The sequence below is a fragment of the Bradysia coprophila genome, assembly GCF_014529535.1.
Source record: "Bradysia coprophila strain Holo2 chromosome X unlocalized genomic scaffold, BU_Bcop_v1 contig_35, whole genome shotgun sequence".
Classification (NCBI taxonomy): Eukaryota; Metazoa; Arthropoda; class Insecta; order Diptera; family Sciaridae; genus Bradysia; species Bradysia coprophila.
Window position 1 is genome coordinate 1,202,333 of NW_023503325.1, and position 18,289 is coordinate 1,220,621.

Below are 18,289 nucleotides of genomic sequence, written 5' to 3' on the forward strand. Positions count from 1 at the left end.
TAATAATTTGTTGAATCTCAAACTTGATCGCCATTTTGAATACAACAGGTATTCCAGGAATAAACCGCAAAAGATCTTATTCAACTTTTACGAAGTTTATTCATCAAACTAATGCTCAAATCTTGTAGATTTTTTGCAAAATTCTAGTACATTTCGTAATTTGAAATTACCAATGCCAGCGTCAGATTTTTTTAAAACCAACTTCACTAAAATGATTTTATCATGAATATTTAGCAGAGTGAAGTTATTTCATCAGAATCTGAACAGTAAAGAATGAAGTACTGGAAAAGTTATGTGGCTCATCTGCAGCCATTTTTATTGTGATTTTTTTGAATTGTACAGAATTCAATGTCCCAAAGATGTTCCAATAACTTTGAAATGCCATTGGTTCGTGTGTGGCAACTATATTTATTAAATTCGTTATGGCGAGTAGAATAACAAAGTTCGTCGAGGAACTTATCAAGCTGCTGGGACAAGCCCTGCAACACATCACACGCAATGTGTGTATAACAGCTCAATAGCGCAGTGTTCAAGTCGAGACGTCATTATTGGATAGTTGTGGGTTCGAAACCCAACCGCAAAACTAATTCGTTTCGTCAAGTTGTTGTCCAATAAATTGACTTCTGATTGAATCGGTTATTAGGTTGCGTACTGGATTTAGTACCGAAAACGTCTCTTTGTGGAACATGTAATTGCTCACTGGTATTGTCATTCAGTCAGTTAGTCGAAAAGACCGTTGACGGTGTGAGTTGCCTTTTAAACAACATTCTACATATTGAATATTGCATGTTGATTGTTCAAATGAATTTCTGTTCACATGGAAAATTTTCTTGGTAATGCCGAGGGGCAGATATTTGTAAATTGCGTTGACAGAGGATTTTCAAAACGGCAATCCTCTGAGGATTTTCCTGTCGTTTCACAATGATTTTTGACTGATTCCAGATAATTTTCAAAGAATTTTTTTTTGTTGAATTTTCTAGGATTTTCATCTTTTTATTTGATTTTTTTGAGCCTTTTAAAGGGTTTTCTATGAGTTTACGGATCATCTTGAGGATATGAGGATTTTCTATCGTAAAACTTTGAAAAATTTCCTTTAAACTGAGAAAGGATTTTTATGAATTTTTGCCCCCTCGTGCTTTGCATTGGAAAAGTGTACGACAACCACTGACAATTGGAAGCTAAGTCTCTATCCTGTTTATAATTTATTAGATTCAGCGATTGATATTAGGATCTTGGAGCGTTGCGGACCATAATTAATCCCAAAATGCGAATTGCAAACAGTGAATCATTTGACACCGTAAGACTGATCATGGAGCATCTCAGTCATGTTTCGTTTGTAAGCAAACTTTTCAATCGCAGAATGCCGTATGTAAAATTGCGTTTGTTCGAAAATAATTAGATGCAAATTCTACAAACTAATTTGCCTCCCGGAATCGTCATAGAAAATACTGACAAAATGTCAGCTCTCAGTGGGATACTCATGGTTTTGCTTACGTAAATTCATTAAATTTTGTTTTTTTTTACATATTTACTCAAGTCCTTTCCTTGTGTTAATTTAAATTTTATTTTTTTTTTACTTTGCATTTATAACGAACCATTATTATTATATCCGTTTAAATTAAAGAATTAATTGACGCGAGATGTTTGAAAGTAATGTCTAATGTTGATGTGTCTGCACCACAGTCAGTGACATAACAATTTCAGTTTATATTATTTTATAATAGTTGGAACAATTATACAACTGAACTATAAATAGCAAAAGAATTGAAAATATTCCGATCAAATTACCATCCCACTTCAAACTGGTGTTGTGCTACCATTTTATTTTTTAATTTAAAATTGTTGTTGACAGATAATATTTTTTCCCTTTTAATTTTCATTTTTGTTTTCTTTTTTAAGTTTACTAAATATTGTTAATTTTTAATTAATTGTAGCCACATTTACAATACTTTCAAAAAATTCTCTAATAAATTCTTTTTTAAAACATTTTTTTTTCTCTTACTTTTTTCTTTGAAAACAAAATTAGTTTTTTTTTCATCTTTTTTTATCTTTTATTTTAGACTTTCATTGATTACAAATTGTTTTTGTTCTAAATGGTGTAGACATGAAGTCATCTATTTGTAAATACTAATAAAAGTGATAAAATACAAATTACGATCCAGTTGCTGGTTGACACAGGACATGATAAGTTTGTGTCGGAGCATTTACCTGAAATAATAAAAAATTGGAATTGTCAATACGAAAACCTAGTAAACTTTTTTAGAGTATTACTGACAAATTATACCCAGACTGGTGTTTCGTTCGATAAAATGAGTACCCAACATCAATGAACGTATAAACCAGGTATGGTATGTCCATACAAGCCGGTAGAAATCAAGGCTGTACACTTGGGGAGGTCACGCAGATCGCCATTTTATAAGATACGCGGGAACTCATCACTTCTGATGATTTTAAATGTAAAAGAAATTCACCACCGAGAATTTTATCATCAACTGTGGTGTGTCACCCGCGTATCTGGATCTGCGTGACCTCCCCAAAGTTTACAGCCTTGGGTGGAAATAACAATTTCGCTAATTTCACCCTAAGATGACCTCATTTTTCATGTAAAAATTGAACAAATAGAGTTCAACAAATGCATTGTGAATGCATGAATTCTCTATCATGCGCATTGTTTAAACGGAGGCCCAAAACGGTAAACTGCGATTCCAGCTTCACTTGCAGGAAATTTAAAAAAATATTTAATAACCGAATTTAGAAACAATTTAATTTCTAATGTTTTAACTTAAATCGTATTCTCTTTGAGGTAGAGACAGTGAGCTGGACAAAGTTATTCGCAAATACAAGTCGCTAGCGAATAAATTGAAAATCCGTTGTACGAGGATTACATCTCAACATACAAATCATTTAGCCAATAGCGCAATTTGCGCCAATTTGCAAATAACTTTGTCCAGCTCGATGTCTCTACGTGAGCATAAGTAAAAACATTGGAAATCAAATTGTTTCTGGATGCGCCAAATAAAAAATGTTTAAAATTTTCAATTTTCCGCAAGCGTTACGTTCCAAAGTATATAAACACTGAAGGTAAAGTGTCCATTCCACTCAACAAAAAGTACTCCGTGAGAGAGCCGTGAGAGAGCCAGCTGTCAGAAAACAAAGGAAAAATTGAAAAAATTCAATTTTGTCTCTCACACGGAGTACGTTTTTGGTAAGAGGAAACTAAGAATAATGCAAATTCACAGTTATACACGGACCCAAACTTTCAGGGGAATTTTAGCTCCGTCATGTTGCACACGTATTGAATTTTTTTGCGTCAAAATGAATTCACCTGAAAGTTTGGATCCGTAATTTCTCTGATCCGCTGAGGGTCTGCATTACCTTCAGTGTTTATATACTTTGGTTACGCTCAATGCATTTGTTGAACTCGATAGATTTGGTGAAATTTAAATGAAAAATTAGTTCGTCTGAGAATGAAATAAGCGAAATTGGTATATCCTCCGCTCCATACAAATTATGATACTAGTCCATATCTTCATATAGTTTCATTGCCTAACATCAGTCTGTATTTTGAAAAGCTAGTAACGCGAATGTAAAGTTTTTTTTTTTTTGATATTCGGGACGATTTACCATTAATTAACTGTGAAAATATTGTGCAGACGCGTTTTTTTTCGAGGGTGGAAGACGAGAAAAGGTCTCAACTTTCACGTGTTTTATTTATGAATTGTGTCAAAATTGTGTGAATTCGAAAATATTTTTCACTGAAACCTTTTGCGTACTTATTAATCGATTGGAATAAATCACACTTCTTGGAGTACACTCCAGGTCTCTTAAAGTTTCCAACTTCATTTCCAATATATTTTTTTTAATTCAAAAGATTTGTGTGGTAAAAAAAACAAATTCTTCCCGCTAATCTGCCCACCAATTCTCACACTGTCAAATATTTCGTTTTTCATGTCGGTGATACAATGTTTACGTAATTTTGTTCGTAATTTCCAGTCTATATATAATTCGTCTAAGGTGGCAACAGCATAGCAACGAGTATTCGAAAAATTGTCGGTTTTTTTTCGACTTGCACCGATCTTAGACTAGTCATTCACTGGTATTTCGTAATATAAAATGTGGTCCCGACACCATTTTGTGTAAGATGTATATTTTGTACAATTTTACGAAGAGCTTTTTACTAATACATGTAGACGTTGGTTAATTTGATTTTGCGCTAATTTCCCCACCAAGTTAGTAAGGAAAAACTCACATTATCAAATTTTACGTATTTCATGTCGGGACCACAAATTTTACGTAATTTGTTTCGTAACTTCCTGACTAGGTATGAGCTTAGAGTAATTATACCTAGAGAGGAAATTGGTACGACGAAATATGGTCCCAACATCAGTTTGTATAAGATACAAATTTCGTATAATTTTACACCAATACATGTATGCGTTTGCTTTGTATAGTTAAATTTGCCCTCTTAATTAAGAGGACAAACACATATACCAATAAACATTTCGTATTTATTGTTGGGACCACATATTTTACGTAATTTTGTTCGAAATTTCCTCTCTAGGTATAATTACTCTTAGGGTATGAGTCGAAGGCACCGATTTTGATATACTCGATGTTACTTTTTCGAACGCTCTAGATTTTTGTTACGTGTGAAGTATCAAAACTGTCAAAAATTGATCATCCGAGAAATCGGAAAAATTTTAAAGAAAAACGAAACTCTAGGTTAGAACGGCGTGATTACTAAGAACTTTCATTTTTGGAATAGTTACACTTCTAGATTATTTTCACATGAATTAGTTTTGTCGAAGGCAGCTATATCACAATTAACTCTATGCATGAAAATATGTACGTTAAATGCATACGAAACGACGTTTTATGGTACGTACTACGAAATGTACTAATGGAAGTGTGCTTGATTACTCAGCTGATGAATAAGGTTCAGAATCAAAAATTACCATTAAATACAAAGTTGAACCGGATTTTCGTATTTTTGTTCAATGGTAGACTGAAAGTAAAACCACAAGAATGCGGAATGCTTTACATGATGAGGTTACGCCGTTCACTGGGGCCGTTATCGCAAAAATCCGCCAAACTTTGCTGAAATTTGCATACAAAATTGTAGCGAGATTTCAGTTCACTTAAAATTTCGTACTGAATTCCAGTTAGAGTTACCGCGAGAGTTACCGATAGCTGCCGATTGGTGTTACCTCCTCATATACAACCTTGGTATTCCTGACATAAAATGAATGCTTCATTCTGGGCTAAATCATATTCTTGCCAATTCTCGTCTCGAACTAAAACCGAGCTTTCTTCGACTACGGCTGGTGATTTCTTGCAAAACCACGGTTATGGTTGGAGATCTCAGCTCGGTTCGGAATGTGACAGTGAAGTGATAGCGATCTATTTTGATCATTTATTTAGAGTTTCTTTAACTTCCATACAACAGGGGAACGCAACAAGCATCCTTGGAATACGTCCGTCGAACAATAAATTGGACGAAATTTATAATATTTAATTTAAAATCTCGTCACATGTAAAATGATTAATTGACTCAGATGTACATTAATAAAATCTTAATTTCCTTGGACTTCCCTGAGTGTCTTCATACGTTCAAAGAACTATAAAGTTTTGCACTAAGTAGTCAAAAAACATAAGAAATGTTATGACTAAAAAAAAAAACTTACCACGAACGGTGAGATTTGCAGTTAAATGATGATCCGGAGGTGGTAGAGTGCCTCTATGGCAACCGTCGCCGACAACTAGTCGCACTGAATTACCTTCCAAAGGTCTATAGGTAATGCAAATACCGTGCTGTGATCCAACATGCTTTGCTATTATAAAAACAGTTGAATTTTCTGTCCATGATCCATGGCAATTATATTCTGAAACAGAAATCGTAAACAATTAGATTTCGGCTAAAGGTAAAGAACTTGAAAATTTGTGAAAAATAAATGGAAAAAGTTGATGCTTTTGCCGGTAATCCATGTATAAACTCTCCACTCAACTACCCTCATATCAACTACCTATTCAATTAGATTTGCTTCGTTTACTAGTCTGACAATCGGTTTTTTTTATCTCATGCGCTTGAGTTTTGAACCCTCGCACTGGCAACCCAATCGAGTTACTTCCGTGTTAAGACATCAAAATAATGTTTTCCTTTTGTGTCTCTGCTTTGAAGAGCCTTCGCGAGCTTTGAGTTTCTTGAATGAAATCCAAGAAAAGCTCAAAGCTTACTGATCTTTCGTAAGCAACACGTTATTTTGGCTAAACACGACAGGAAACGGAAAGCATTTAGACGCCATTGAGTTAGTTGTACACTACATCGGGTATTGCTGGTCTTTGATTGACCATCTAACAAAAACATAATTTATTGAAACGATTCTTACCTTCATCACTATCTTCACTACACTGAGGTCTGACCTCAATAACATTTGGTTCTGTACATCCTACCAACAATTGTCGCTGTGCATTGTAATTAACTACACAACCTGGAACGTCTCTTCTGCTTCTTTGGGTGTCATTTACACTCGTATTCACGCTCAACGCTCTCTCCACCACTTTCGTATCCCTTCGCTTGCGAAGATTTCTTCGTTCTACTCTCTGATCGTTCGACTGTGGTGAAATTTTGAAATTATCATGGTCGACGATTTCGTCACTGGTCTCTCGTCGATTTCTAGTCGGAATGCCGCGTGTTTGCATGTGCCAGGAGCCATGATCAAAGTCCTCCGAATTGCGAAAACTTAGCGTTGAATGTCTGTAAATGAATTCGGTTGCAGTGTCGCTGCACAATTTCCAAGCATTTATTTACGTACCTTCGATGGCCACCCGTCTCATGATGATGATGATTGTGCATCTTATTGCTATGGTTTCGTTTATGACGCGATGATATATATGGTGGGCCTATGGCGCCTTTAAGATTGTATAGTCCACCCAGTGGACATTCTTGCGATTCGGGATTACTTGCTGGAGTTGGGAAAAGAAAATTAGTGCCACGTAAATAACTGAACGAAATCAGACGTTCTTGCGTGTGCGGGCAGATGTTAGCACAAGAAAATTGCATAAAATTTGGTCCTTAGAGCGATTGTTTTGAAAAACATCCGACCGAAATCGGAGACGCCTTTTTTATATATGTCCAGAAAGGTATTGGACTCGAGAAGACATAACCACTTTCAAAGAAATTCTTCGAAGCTTGTGTGGCTGGTCGGAGCTGACCAAAAGTCAAAAACATACACTTTTCTTACAGAAATTTATCCAGTTACACGAGGAGTACAAGGTCGTGTGGGATATTAGAACGTTAATTGCTAGTACTTCCGGGGCAAATACGGTCTTATCGGGTTTGAAATTCATCCACACTAAGATTATGCGCAGTTGAAGTTATCAACCAAAAAAGACTGAAAACTTACACTTATCTAACAAAAATTTCACGAGGTACACGAGCCATACAAGGTCGTGTGGGGTGTCAACAGAAAGGTGATTTTATGTTGTTTCAAGGCAATTAAGACTCTTACAGAAGTTTGGTAGCATTGCGATGAAATATGAGCACTTACATTTCAACTTCTCATATTTCATTGTAGATGATTGCAAAGCCCCATAAGACCTATTTGCCCTGAAACAACATAAAATTACATTTCTAAGGACACCTCACACGACCTTGTACGGCTCGTGTACCTTTAGAAATTTCTGTAAGCAAATTTTCAGTCTTTTTTCGGTTGAAAACTGCAACTGCACATATCTCAGTGTGGATTAATGTTAAACCCAATAAGACCCTATTTGCAATTACCTTTCTAATGCCACTCCACACAATCTTGTACGGTTCGTGTAATTGGAGAAATTTCTGTAAGAAAACTGCGTGTTTTTGGTTTTTGATCACCTCACGCTAGCCACACAAGCTTCGAAGTATTTTTTTGGAAGTGTTTTTGTCTTTTCGGGTCGTCGAATATCTTTCAGGGAACATATAAAAAATTCCACTGGAAATTGCGTCCGATTTCGGTCGGACGTTTTTCAAAAGAATCCCTCAAGACAACCCGAATGATTGGTTTTGAAACCCGAACCCAAAGGAACTTGAAAATCCCAAACCCAACCCGACCGAGCATGTTTAGGTCAGCTCTGCAGATTATTCCAATTGACAATTCGGAGAATAATCTAAACCCAAGTAGCATTCAACGGTTAAAATTCGGTTGTACAACTGTTATTACACCGCGGTTATAAATTATTTGAAGATAACCCAAAATAACTAATTAGTTGTCGCAACGTTGCTACAACGTTGCAATAACGGTTGTACAACGGTTTTTGCCCAGTTGCGAAAGTTGTGAGATTCTAGTAACGAATTGGTTGTAAGACGGTTATACAACGAATTGGTTAAAGTTGTGAAACGGTTGTATAACCGACGTAGGACTTATAAATCACATTTGAAAATTCGATACCGTCTTACTTATTAGTTGTACTACCGTTTCACAACGTTTTCGTTTATCATTATTTTCAGCTTATAGCTACACTTTCAAGAACACGTTTTATCTGGAAAATTGTATGTGCAATATTCGTAAAGATGTTTTTATGCACAGCAATTCAACTGATTTTTTTTTGTTTTTAATTATTTATTATCATTCATCATTTGGTGCGTAACTAAAGTAAGAGGCACGGTGAACTGTTCTTATTTTATTCACGGTTCGATTTTAGTCAACAATTCAGTCAGTCACACGTTTTTCCACTCGTTTTTCTACATCTTTGATAATTAGCACCGTATTGTCTTAATGCCAATTCAACAAAGTTTTATCCATCAATTTCACTTTTATTGTAAGATACTGTTGTCGACCCTAACTCCTATCAAGAGACCTAACAAGACATAAGAAACCTAACTTCGACAACAGCAACAAACAAAACTAGTGAAATTGATCAATAAAATGTTAATCTACGAATTGGCAATAAGTTAGAAAAATACGACAATTCACAAAGTATTAACAATTTGCAGCACAAACATTCTTCAAATTTCATTTTCACATAGTGACTGAAAACTGAAACACTATTTAGCACATTTTACACATAAATAGATAGTTATATATTCCGAGCGAACTTTTTAGCATGACATCTTATTCCAACTGACGCAAAATTGAAAATGCATCAGTTGCTCAACCGTTTTACGACGAATTAGTGAAAGAGATTTCTTCAACTTATTGGTTGCATAACGGTTAATTGACGAATAAGTTTTTGGCAAAAATTATCTATTCACTTATTCGTTTATTAACGGTTGTACCACTAATTCGTTATAAATTGAATGATAACGAATTAGTTGTGAAACGGTTACATAACGAATAAGTTATTTTGAGCATAACTTATTCGTTACATAACCGTTGGACAACGAAAAAGTTTGCAACGAATAAGTCATTTTCTAACCGCGGTTATGAAATGCTACTTGGGAAGTTTAAAGCTCACTGACTATTTCTAGGAAAAATTTGTCTTGAATTTTCCCACAATTTTCCAAGAATATTTTTTGATAAAATAAAGTAAAATTTGGGAAATCTTCGAAAATTTCGGAAATCTTGGAAAATGTCGGAAAATTTAAGAAAACGTTTTCCCAAAAATAGTCCCTGCGTAAAGTTGCTCAATATTTTCAAACGAACATTGAACAGTCACTACATTGAACCGAAACCGGAATGAGATAATCGATAGCTTGATTACATTTTCCGAGCATAATAGAAAATACTTGTACCTAACAGAGTAATGTACGACAATTTGTTTATGTCAAAATTAGACATTGCACATGCATCCGCGACAGTTCCAGCTGGTGTACCCATCTGAATTTCAGCCACATGTGTGTCTCGTCGATAAAACATCATGCACATAAATCCTGATTGACTATATTCGCGCGGGGAAGAAAAAAAAAATTGAATCAATAAAACTGTCATTCCAGTGAATTAAGTGCAGCAGCAGCAAAAAAAAATCGAGGAAAATATGTATTTACCATCCGGTGGTGTAATGAACAACCGCCATCATTTCTGTGGCCGTTTGCTTATTAATTTGTTCACACAAAGCTCTTGTCTCCATGAATCCACTTTGCTTAGTTATGTGCATCGATCCATCACTGCAATGTAAAGTGTGTTCAAATTTAGAAAAAAAAAATCTTTTTCCAAAATAATCATTCAACTTTAATTTAACGTTTTATACATAGAAAAAAGTGGAGAATCTATTCGATATCGCTTGGTCGGGAGTTGGGGTAAAACACAGTGAACATCCCAAATATACCCACTAAATGCTTGGTATTACCATTACCACTATATACCATTATTATTGTTATTATTATCATGTGGGCCATGTTTACTCGTCGTGGAATATGTGCGGTACGAGGGGTTATATACTCGAATAATTAGTGTCGCAGCTCGAAGCAAATATTGGGTGCTTCGTCAATTTTTTGAATACAATTACCGCCATAACAGGCAAATACGAGCGACTTGAAGCAATTACGTGGGACGAATTGCTCGAGTTTAAAATTTGTATTCTTTTCCCGAGGTGAACACAACGGTACAAATAACCATTTTTCTCCACGAAACGAAAACTTCGGTTGGTTATAAAAAAAATTTGCAAACATAAACAAAATGACAGTTCAAGCTAGAAAATGTGTATTTTCTCCCAGCGGAAGAGAAAGAGACTAGAAAATAGAAATTTTCTTGCCTCAAATGTCATCAGACAAAACGTCATTTTGTCAACTTAGTCGTTTATTTTTGACCAATGCATTCTAGATCGATTTTTTACAGTCAAGCCCTGATGTGTCATGCAAAAATGTAGATCTTGTTGTCTTCTACACTTTTCCCTATTAGAACGAAAAGGATGCAGGCCTTGCAGTTCTTCCATGAAATTGAAGAAATTAGAGACTAGTTACGGGAAATAATTTGAAAATTTGGCGGATCCGGCAAATGTTAGGTAAGCCCAACAAATATTGGCAATTAGTAATGGAGCCGATGGAGCAAATATTTACAAATCAGCAAAAGGTTTCACACGTTTTTGGGCAGTAATTTACCCCTTGGTGCGGTATGATGAGATGGGGATCTTCCTTAAAGTATATATCTGAAACGATGAATGCAAGATGATTCCATTTTGGCGTTAAGCTCAATGGACTTGCTGAAGGTGATTGCTTAGTGGAGCGAAATGTTAGAGATGTTATTACATAATTGTTGTTTCGATCGATTAAATTTTCTAAATTGCTTTTCGGTATGAATACTAAAATTAATGGAAAAGGTTTCACTTTCAAGCAATACTTTGGTATGGAGGATATTGAATAGAAAACATTTTGGTTCAGAGAAATCATCATTTTCCCGCCTAAATGTAGGCTACAAATTTTTCATTGCTCTTAAGTGATTTGCATGATGAACGGGAGTCGAAACAAAGGATCACTAGGTTCAGTCTGGAAGCGGATAGCCGGATAGTTTTAACATTCAATTGCGAAGTAGCGAACAAAACAGATTTGTAGCATTTACTTTGTGGTTAAGGTGGTAAGGTGCTAAAAATGCAATGTAGTTGTTCACAAAGGAAGAAGGTGGTATTTTGACCGCGTAAAAACGAAGTTCGTTTGCTAGAGAGGGTATTGATACAGTTCAGAAAAATAAACTAAAGTCGGTGCCCTGATAAATCTTGAAAAACCTTAGACGAATTTCACCTAGGCAAAGTTTTAGCTAAGTATCGATACCTCTTAAGAGGAATCTTAACTTGGCAAATTTATAGTCTACATTTGGGCGCAAAAATGTTTTATTTTTGATGATAACTTTGGACTCGTATGCTTTTTGGAAAAAGTAAAAACATCGTTTGGTGTTGAAATGTGTTAGCTTTGAATGAAGAATAGAAATGTTTGTGGTGATGTAACTTAGGTCAGATAAAACTCAAAATCTGTGTCAATTTTCGTGAACTATTGAGTTTTCTCTGATTTAAGTTACATCGCCACAAACATTTCTATTCTTCATTCAAAGCCAAAACATTTCCAAAAAAGGGTGCGAGATCGAAATTATCATAAAAAATATAGCTTTTATGCGACCAAATATAGGCTACAAATTTTCCAATTGAAGATTCCGCATAAGATAAATGGATTCTTTGTAAATTTGAAGCCAACATTTAGGTGGAAAAATATTCGTTTTTTGATGATTTCTATGAACCAAAATCTTATTTTGAAAAAGTAAACCAATAAAGCATGCAAAAAATGTGTTACTTTTATAGGAAAAATTGGTTTATGGGTGATGACTCATCCCACTTGGAGAAACCTGTGCAGATTACATAAATTTACACAATCTGTATAGTGGGTTAAGTTATAACTCCCAAACCAAACTCTCGTTTCAAAGTAACACATTTTTGAGTTCTTTAATGGTTTTATTTCTTCAAAAAAATTTGGTTCAGAGAAATCATCAAAAAGCAAATATTTTTTCGCATAAATGTTGGCTTCAAATTTGCAAAGTGCTCATTTCTCTTAAGGTCTGTACCGAAGTGAATGTTTTCTAATTTGTATTCAATCTTTCATTTTTATTTTAAAATTGAGTGACTGGGGGACACATCGACATAAAATTTACCGAGAGATTTAATAAGATTAGTAAGCCATTTGTCTGTGAATTGTATACTCATCTCACACAACAACAACAAAAAAAAAACACTCGACACTCATCCCAGTGAAACATATGAAGCCATAAAAATTTAAATGATCGTAAAAACTTCATATTAATTTGAATTCTAAATTAGAAACTTTTATTCATAATCATATATTCCGTCCGTATATAACCATAAAAAGAGGATGAGAGCGAGAGAGTGTGTATGAAAGGAGAAAAAAATGTGTTTTTCTTAGTATTCAGTTTTCATTTAAAAAATAAAATAAATGAAAATGCAGATAAAGAAATTAACATAAAATATTTTTATTAACGTTGATAAACCATGAGAGATATGATTTTAATGAGGAAAAATTTATTATTTATTTTATTCAACTTACTTCGGATGAAATATGTAACCGGCATTATTCATTAATGCATGCCAGTGGCGTGGTCCTTTAAACCACGTTGGAAAATCGCATCTTTCTGCTGGAGGCGCCTTACGTAATGTCATGATACGTGATCCAACCTAATAAAAATGTGTTGAAATGATATTTCACTTTTTGTAACATTTAAATTCATTTAATTTTGCTTTTAATATACCTCGGCACTATCCAAACCGTTGCATGTTGCATCGCCAGACTGAGCCAGTTTGTATTCGGCATCTTTAGAACTACCGCCTGGGGACAACCATTAAATATATTGTATCACATTTTCAATTAACCAACATCAACTACATTATCACATCGCAGGTGCTCCGTTTCGTACAAATAAGAGTTTCCAACAAAGTTCCGATTCAATTGCTTGTTTAATTAAAATCACATTATTTGAATTACGAAGCACACCACAGAGTGTTTGCTGAGAGCGAGAACCAGTTAAATTTAACTGATCTGTTGGTCAGCTGTCAAAAGTTCAGGAATGAATAGAAAACTTTGGGAGTTAGCGCAGTTTAAATTTGCATGCAATTAGTTTCACTTCGACGAATGATGACTCGCAGATAAGTTATAATTTACTGGTCAGAAATCGCTCTGCGGAGAGTTCATTTTCGGGGAAATTGATTCTTGATGATAATTGAAAACTTTCAAGAATTAAGAATTTCGAGAATTTACAAGAATTTAAATTCATAAAATTCTTGACAATTTTCGGTAATTCTCGAATATATCGAAGGAAAATATTTCTGAAGATAGGCCGTGGCTCTCAGCGAAACTGAACACTCTATAGAGTTGACATCGAGCTCAGTTAAATTAACTGGTTTTTTACCATGTTTTTTTCGCTCTTTTAACGCTGCATTACGACATTCTCAAAAACAAATTTTTGCATTACCTAGAGAGGAGATTTTCTCGTAAACAAAACAACGATAACGTTCCTCATTCGACACAGCATGATGATGTGACACTAATCCAACCAAATATCTGGAATTTCCATCCTTCCAAGCGGCTAGACAGGTAAGTTCTTCCACTAATTTAACAAAAAAAAAATATTTGTTTTTTATTGTAACGAATATTCTGTGCTGATTTCAATAAACATACCAGTACTCTCAGTGCCTGAAACGTCTGGACAAGCTTGAAAACTTAACAGTAATCGGCTGTCTTCTGTGCAACTATCAATATTTGATACGGGATTTTTGCATTCACCATGTCCCCGATTATACGTGAACGTGAATGGTCCTAAGTCGAAATGAAGAAGAAGAAAAAAAAATGAATTTTAATTTTGTGCCGCGACATTAAGCCTTGAACCGAAATAGTTATACCTCTCAACGGACATTTGACCGGTTCGGCATTTTCTTTAAACAAACTGTAAAGTAATGCGTCACCTGCGATTTGTTCGCACAAATTCTGTAGGGTTTCACGGCCCTTGCAATAATCTGAGGGACATAAAATTGAAAAATTTGGAGATTATTATAAATCGCGATTTAGTAAACTTACAATGGAATATCGCGTCGCTATTACTATAATGTACAATGTCTTATTTTTTGATACGTTTATAAGCATGGTTGCGATTTTTCGTTAAAATTTAATTGAGTTGAATTATTAGATAAACAATGATCTTTGACAATTTACGTAAAAACAACACTCTTAAATCATTCGTTACGTACAATAAAACCTTAACTCATTCTACAGTAAACGCTGGTGAAATTTAGACATCAATTTTCTTCAACTGCTTTTCACCTGGTCCACTCATACAAACAAAACTGCTCATACGGTTTTACCACAACCACATGCGAGCGTGTAACTGGCTCGTCCGTGCAAAATACCTATGTTTGTATTAGTGTACCAGCTTAAAGAAATTCATGTCTTCTCACTGACGTCTACTGCAAGATCAAAAGATTTTTCTTGTTCTCTTCTCGATGTAACGTTTTGTTCCATGGTATGGCAGTATTTAGTGCACTTACGACACTTACGACAATTTTTTCGGAATTTGAAAAATAGAATTGAAGTTCTCAGAAAAAAGCCCTGTTACAAACGTAATAAAATGAGAGGTTTCATTGGTTCATAGTTATTGGAGTGAGCGTCGAGTGAAAATTGTGGATCTACAAAAAATTCATTCTAATTTAATGGCTTAGTTTTATCTTGTTAAGGAAGGCAGAATTGGTTTTAAAGAATTCGAGAAGTCGAAAATGACAAAAAATGACCCATCAAAGTGTTTCAATTTACAGAAACGATACTTGTAACAATAGCGAATCATAAGAAAAATGAAATTTCATTTATGCCAATCGAATCATTTTAAATATTAAAAAAAAAGGAAAAGTCTATTCGAAGCGGAACTAAATGAACGATTTATTTTTCTTATGATTCGCTAATGTCACGTGTCACTTTGCTGTTTTTAATTAGTCGTATGCGTTGTAGATCAATCACATAAATTAAGGTAATTTACGGTATCTTGGATTGTACGCGTTACTTTTCGCAAAGATTTAACGGTAGTCGGACGCATACGCTTCCATACGGGGCTACTGTCGGTGGATGCATACATAATATCAAAAGGAAACGACTATTTTATATGTGTCGATTTGCTGGCACTTTATGAAATCACAGCACACATCAACACCGTTTGTAAATAATGTCATTTGCAATTACCAAATTGCCATTTACTTGATCATAAATTGAAAACGGGTTACAAAACTGCACAATCTGATAAATATAATGTGAGAAATTTAATTAAGCAGATAATTAATTTCATGTTCTATTGATTTTCCATTAACTTAAATTATTCGTTTCAACTGCAAATAATCAACAAACAAAATGTTGTGCCCCCCATATTATCAAACGTAAAAAGAAATAGTATGTGCAATCAGCATTCAATTATGGAGGTAATGTAGGAGAGTGTTTGCATTAAAATAATTAAGGACATTGTATCTGCTCGTGAACGTGAAATATGTGTATAATTAAGGGAAAACATTGTTTGCTTCCAGTTTTATTTGTCGTATACTGTTCTGGCTGGCTAAAGTATAATCAGTGCTTATAAATGCAAATTGATGGTAACGTATGTTAAATAGTTCTTGTGAGGCTTTCAATTTCACATTTTATCAAACATGAGACGACTATCTAATAATTTCTTGGGGAAAGTTAGACTACAACGCATTATAATGGGTTAAAAATGTGCTGTATGAAGTAGAAGATTTGAATCACATGTCCCTTCTAAAAAACATTGACAACTCAATGGCATAATGGTTAACTCGTTTGATTTCCAATATTCGATTGAGTCGGTAGTGTGAGGGTTCGAAACTCAATCACAGCAGAAAAAATACGGTTGTCAGACATGTACACAACTGGGCTGAATCGGTTCAAATCTGGTGTAGTTGGGTGTGTACAGCTGTCACACGGCTTACCGGCTTACTAACGCACAATAGTCAAAAATCCTTCAGAGTGTAAAATACTTTGAGGGCGTGGTCCGGAATACACGTTAAGTATGTAGTCCCTAATGCTTGGTCATACAATACCATGTAGGTTAATGCCTTCATCAGCTATATCAGCACTGGTGGCCGGACCTGTCACTTAAGAGTGATCTCCCGGTTGAACAATACCTGACGCTACTATTATTATTTATGTAAAAAATTGGATTCCCGTTGCAAATAACCGGCTAAAGCGTTTCGCAAGGATGGTGAAATTCTACTAAAAATGAAATGTGGTGAAGCATCAGTTGCTATTTTACTGGCCTTTCACACAAAAGTACAGTAAATTTTGGGGTACAAACATTCCATTACAAAAATGTTTGTTTAGTAGACCCGTTTTATCACTAGTTACGTCTTTCACATAAAGGGGCATAAAAAGGTGAGAATTGAGTTTTCGTGTGAATTTTGTTGATTCGAGGCGTAGCCGAGGTCAATGAAGACAAAAACAAGACTTCACTTTTTTACCAAGTTACTTAATGTATTTTAGCTGCATTTCAGCTTGAAGTCAACCTACTTTTCATCCCTAGGGTTGTAATAAGCCACTTTCGATCCTTGGGAAAATAAGAGTAAGTAAATGAATATTGTTTGCTGTCAACGCTTTGATGTTTCGAATTTCATCAGTTACAAACGGTACAATTAATGTATGAACCTCCAGTGCCTTTATGACACTCGCGACTGTAATTCAGGGATATTTTTCGTTAAAAAAAGAATTGTCAGGTACAGTCATAAATACCTAAAAGTACAGCCATTTTATCCGATCTCTTATTGGTTTAGTTTTCTTTGCTCCACACATTCATAACTTCTGACTCATACACATGTGAAACATCTGTGAATGTGTGGTACAAAGTGGACTTATAAAAAATAGGAGATTGGTGAATACGGCGGTATTACTAAGTGATGATGATCTTAAGAACTTAAAAATTTAAATTTCGAATTATAAGCCCTGTTACAATATGATGGTATAATGACGCATATGTCCGTCAGTCGGCTCTGGAGTTATAAAGAAGAACAGTATTTGATAGTTAGAAAAATGTCACATCGAGAAAATGTTTCTTTTTCACTGTTTCAATCCAGTTATTCGAATCGAAGCGACAAAATAGTGTTTAGTGACATCGTCATGTAATTGAGTATTTACAAAACTAGAACCTGAAAATGTTCAAAAGTTACATCGATAAGATTTTAATTGTTAAATGTACAGTAACATAACATCAAAAAATTAGAACGAAAATAGGATTAATTGAAGACAGTATATTCTTATGCATAATCAAAAATGATAGAGTAAATAAGCAAAGTTCAATTTAGGAAAATTATGACATTTTCGTTAAACTGAAAAACGAATATTTTACAGAAACAAAATAAAAATATTTTTGTTTTAAATTAAAACACAAAAATGAAACATTTTAATGTTTTCGGAAGAAATCAACAGGTAAATTAAATGAAATTAAAAGACAACAAAAATAATAAAATATAATCACAACCATGTACATATATCATATATCATATAAATATGAATAATTTAAAATAGTTTTAGTCACCGGGCAGCCCATCCCAACATTTTTAGCATATATATTTATAATCATATATAATAAATCATTTTCACGACAATTTTGCAAGCATATGTATATGTAAGAACAAATTAAATTTAATTAAACGAAAGAAAAATATCAAATAATTAAATCTAAATTAAATTTGAAAATAAAAAATTTCGTAAATGTCTTGAAGGTAATTATATTCAAAAAACATCTTATTTTTATTTGTTTTTTTTTTTGTTTATTTAAACATTTTTTTTTTGGTAAACGTTTGGTTGGATGGCTATTTTGTACAGCGTTTCAACATAAAATTTTTT

General features: G+C 34.2%; 1 protein-coding gene across 5 annotated transcripts in view; it reads right to left on the bottom strand.

The window, feature by feature from the left end:
• Positions 1-1,526: 1,526 nt before the first annotated feature.
• LOC119069418 overlaps positions 1,527-18,289 on the bottom strand; it is a 186,683-nt gene continuing 169,920 nt past the window's right edge. For 2 of the 5 annotated variants that reach the window (XM_037173466.1, XM_037173469.1), the window contains exons 5-15: positions 14,305-14,418; positions 14,084-14,221; positions 13,878-14,012; positions 13,158-13,234; positions 12,956-13,083; positions 9,959-10,078; positions 9,707-9,852; positions 6,813-6,963; positions 6,387-6,754; positions 5,685-5,882; positions 2,028-2,208 (exon numbers count right to left, since the gene is read on the bottom strand). In XM_037173466.1, coding sequence (XP_037029361.1) covers positions 2,111-2,208; positions 5,685-5,882; positions 6,387-6,754; positions 6,813-6,963; positions 9,707-9,852; positions 9,959-10,078; positions 12,956-13,083; positions 13,158-13,234; positions 13,878-14,012; positions 14,084-14,221; positions 14,305-14,418 — 1,673 coding nt within the window. In that variant the 3' untranslated portion in view covers positions 2,028-2,110. Of the gene's footprint in view, positions 2,209-5,684; positions 5,883-6,386; positions 6,755-6,812; positions 6,964-9,706; positions 9,853-9,958; positions 10,079-12,955; positions 13,084-13,157; positions 13,235-13,877; positions 14,013-14,083; positions 14,222-14,304; positions 14,428-18,289 lie in introns of all 5 variants that reach the window. The other 3 variants (XM_037173468.1, XM_037173467.1, XM_037173465.1) reach the window with 2 other exon arrangements.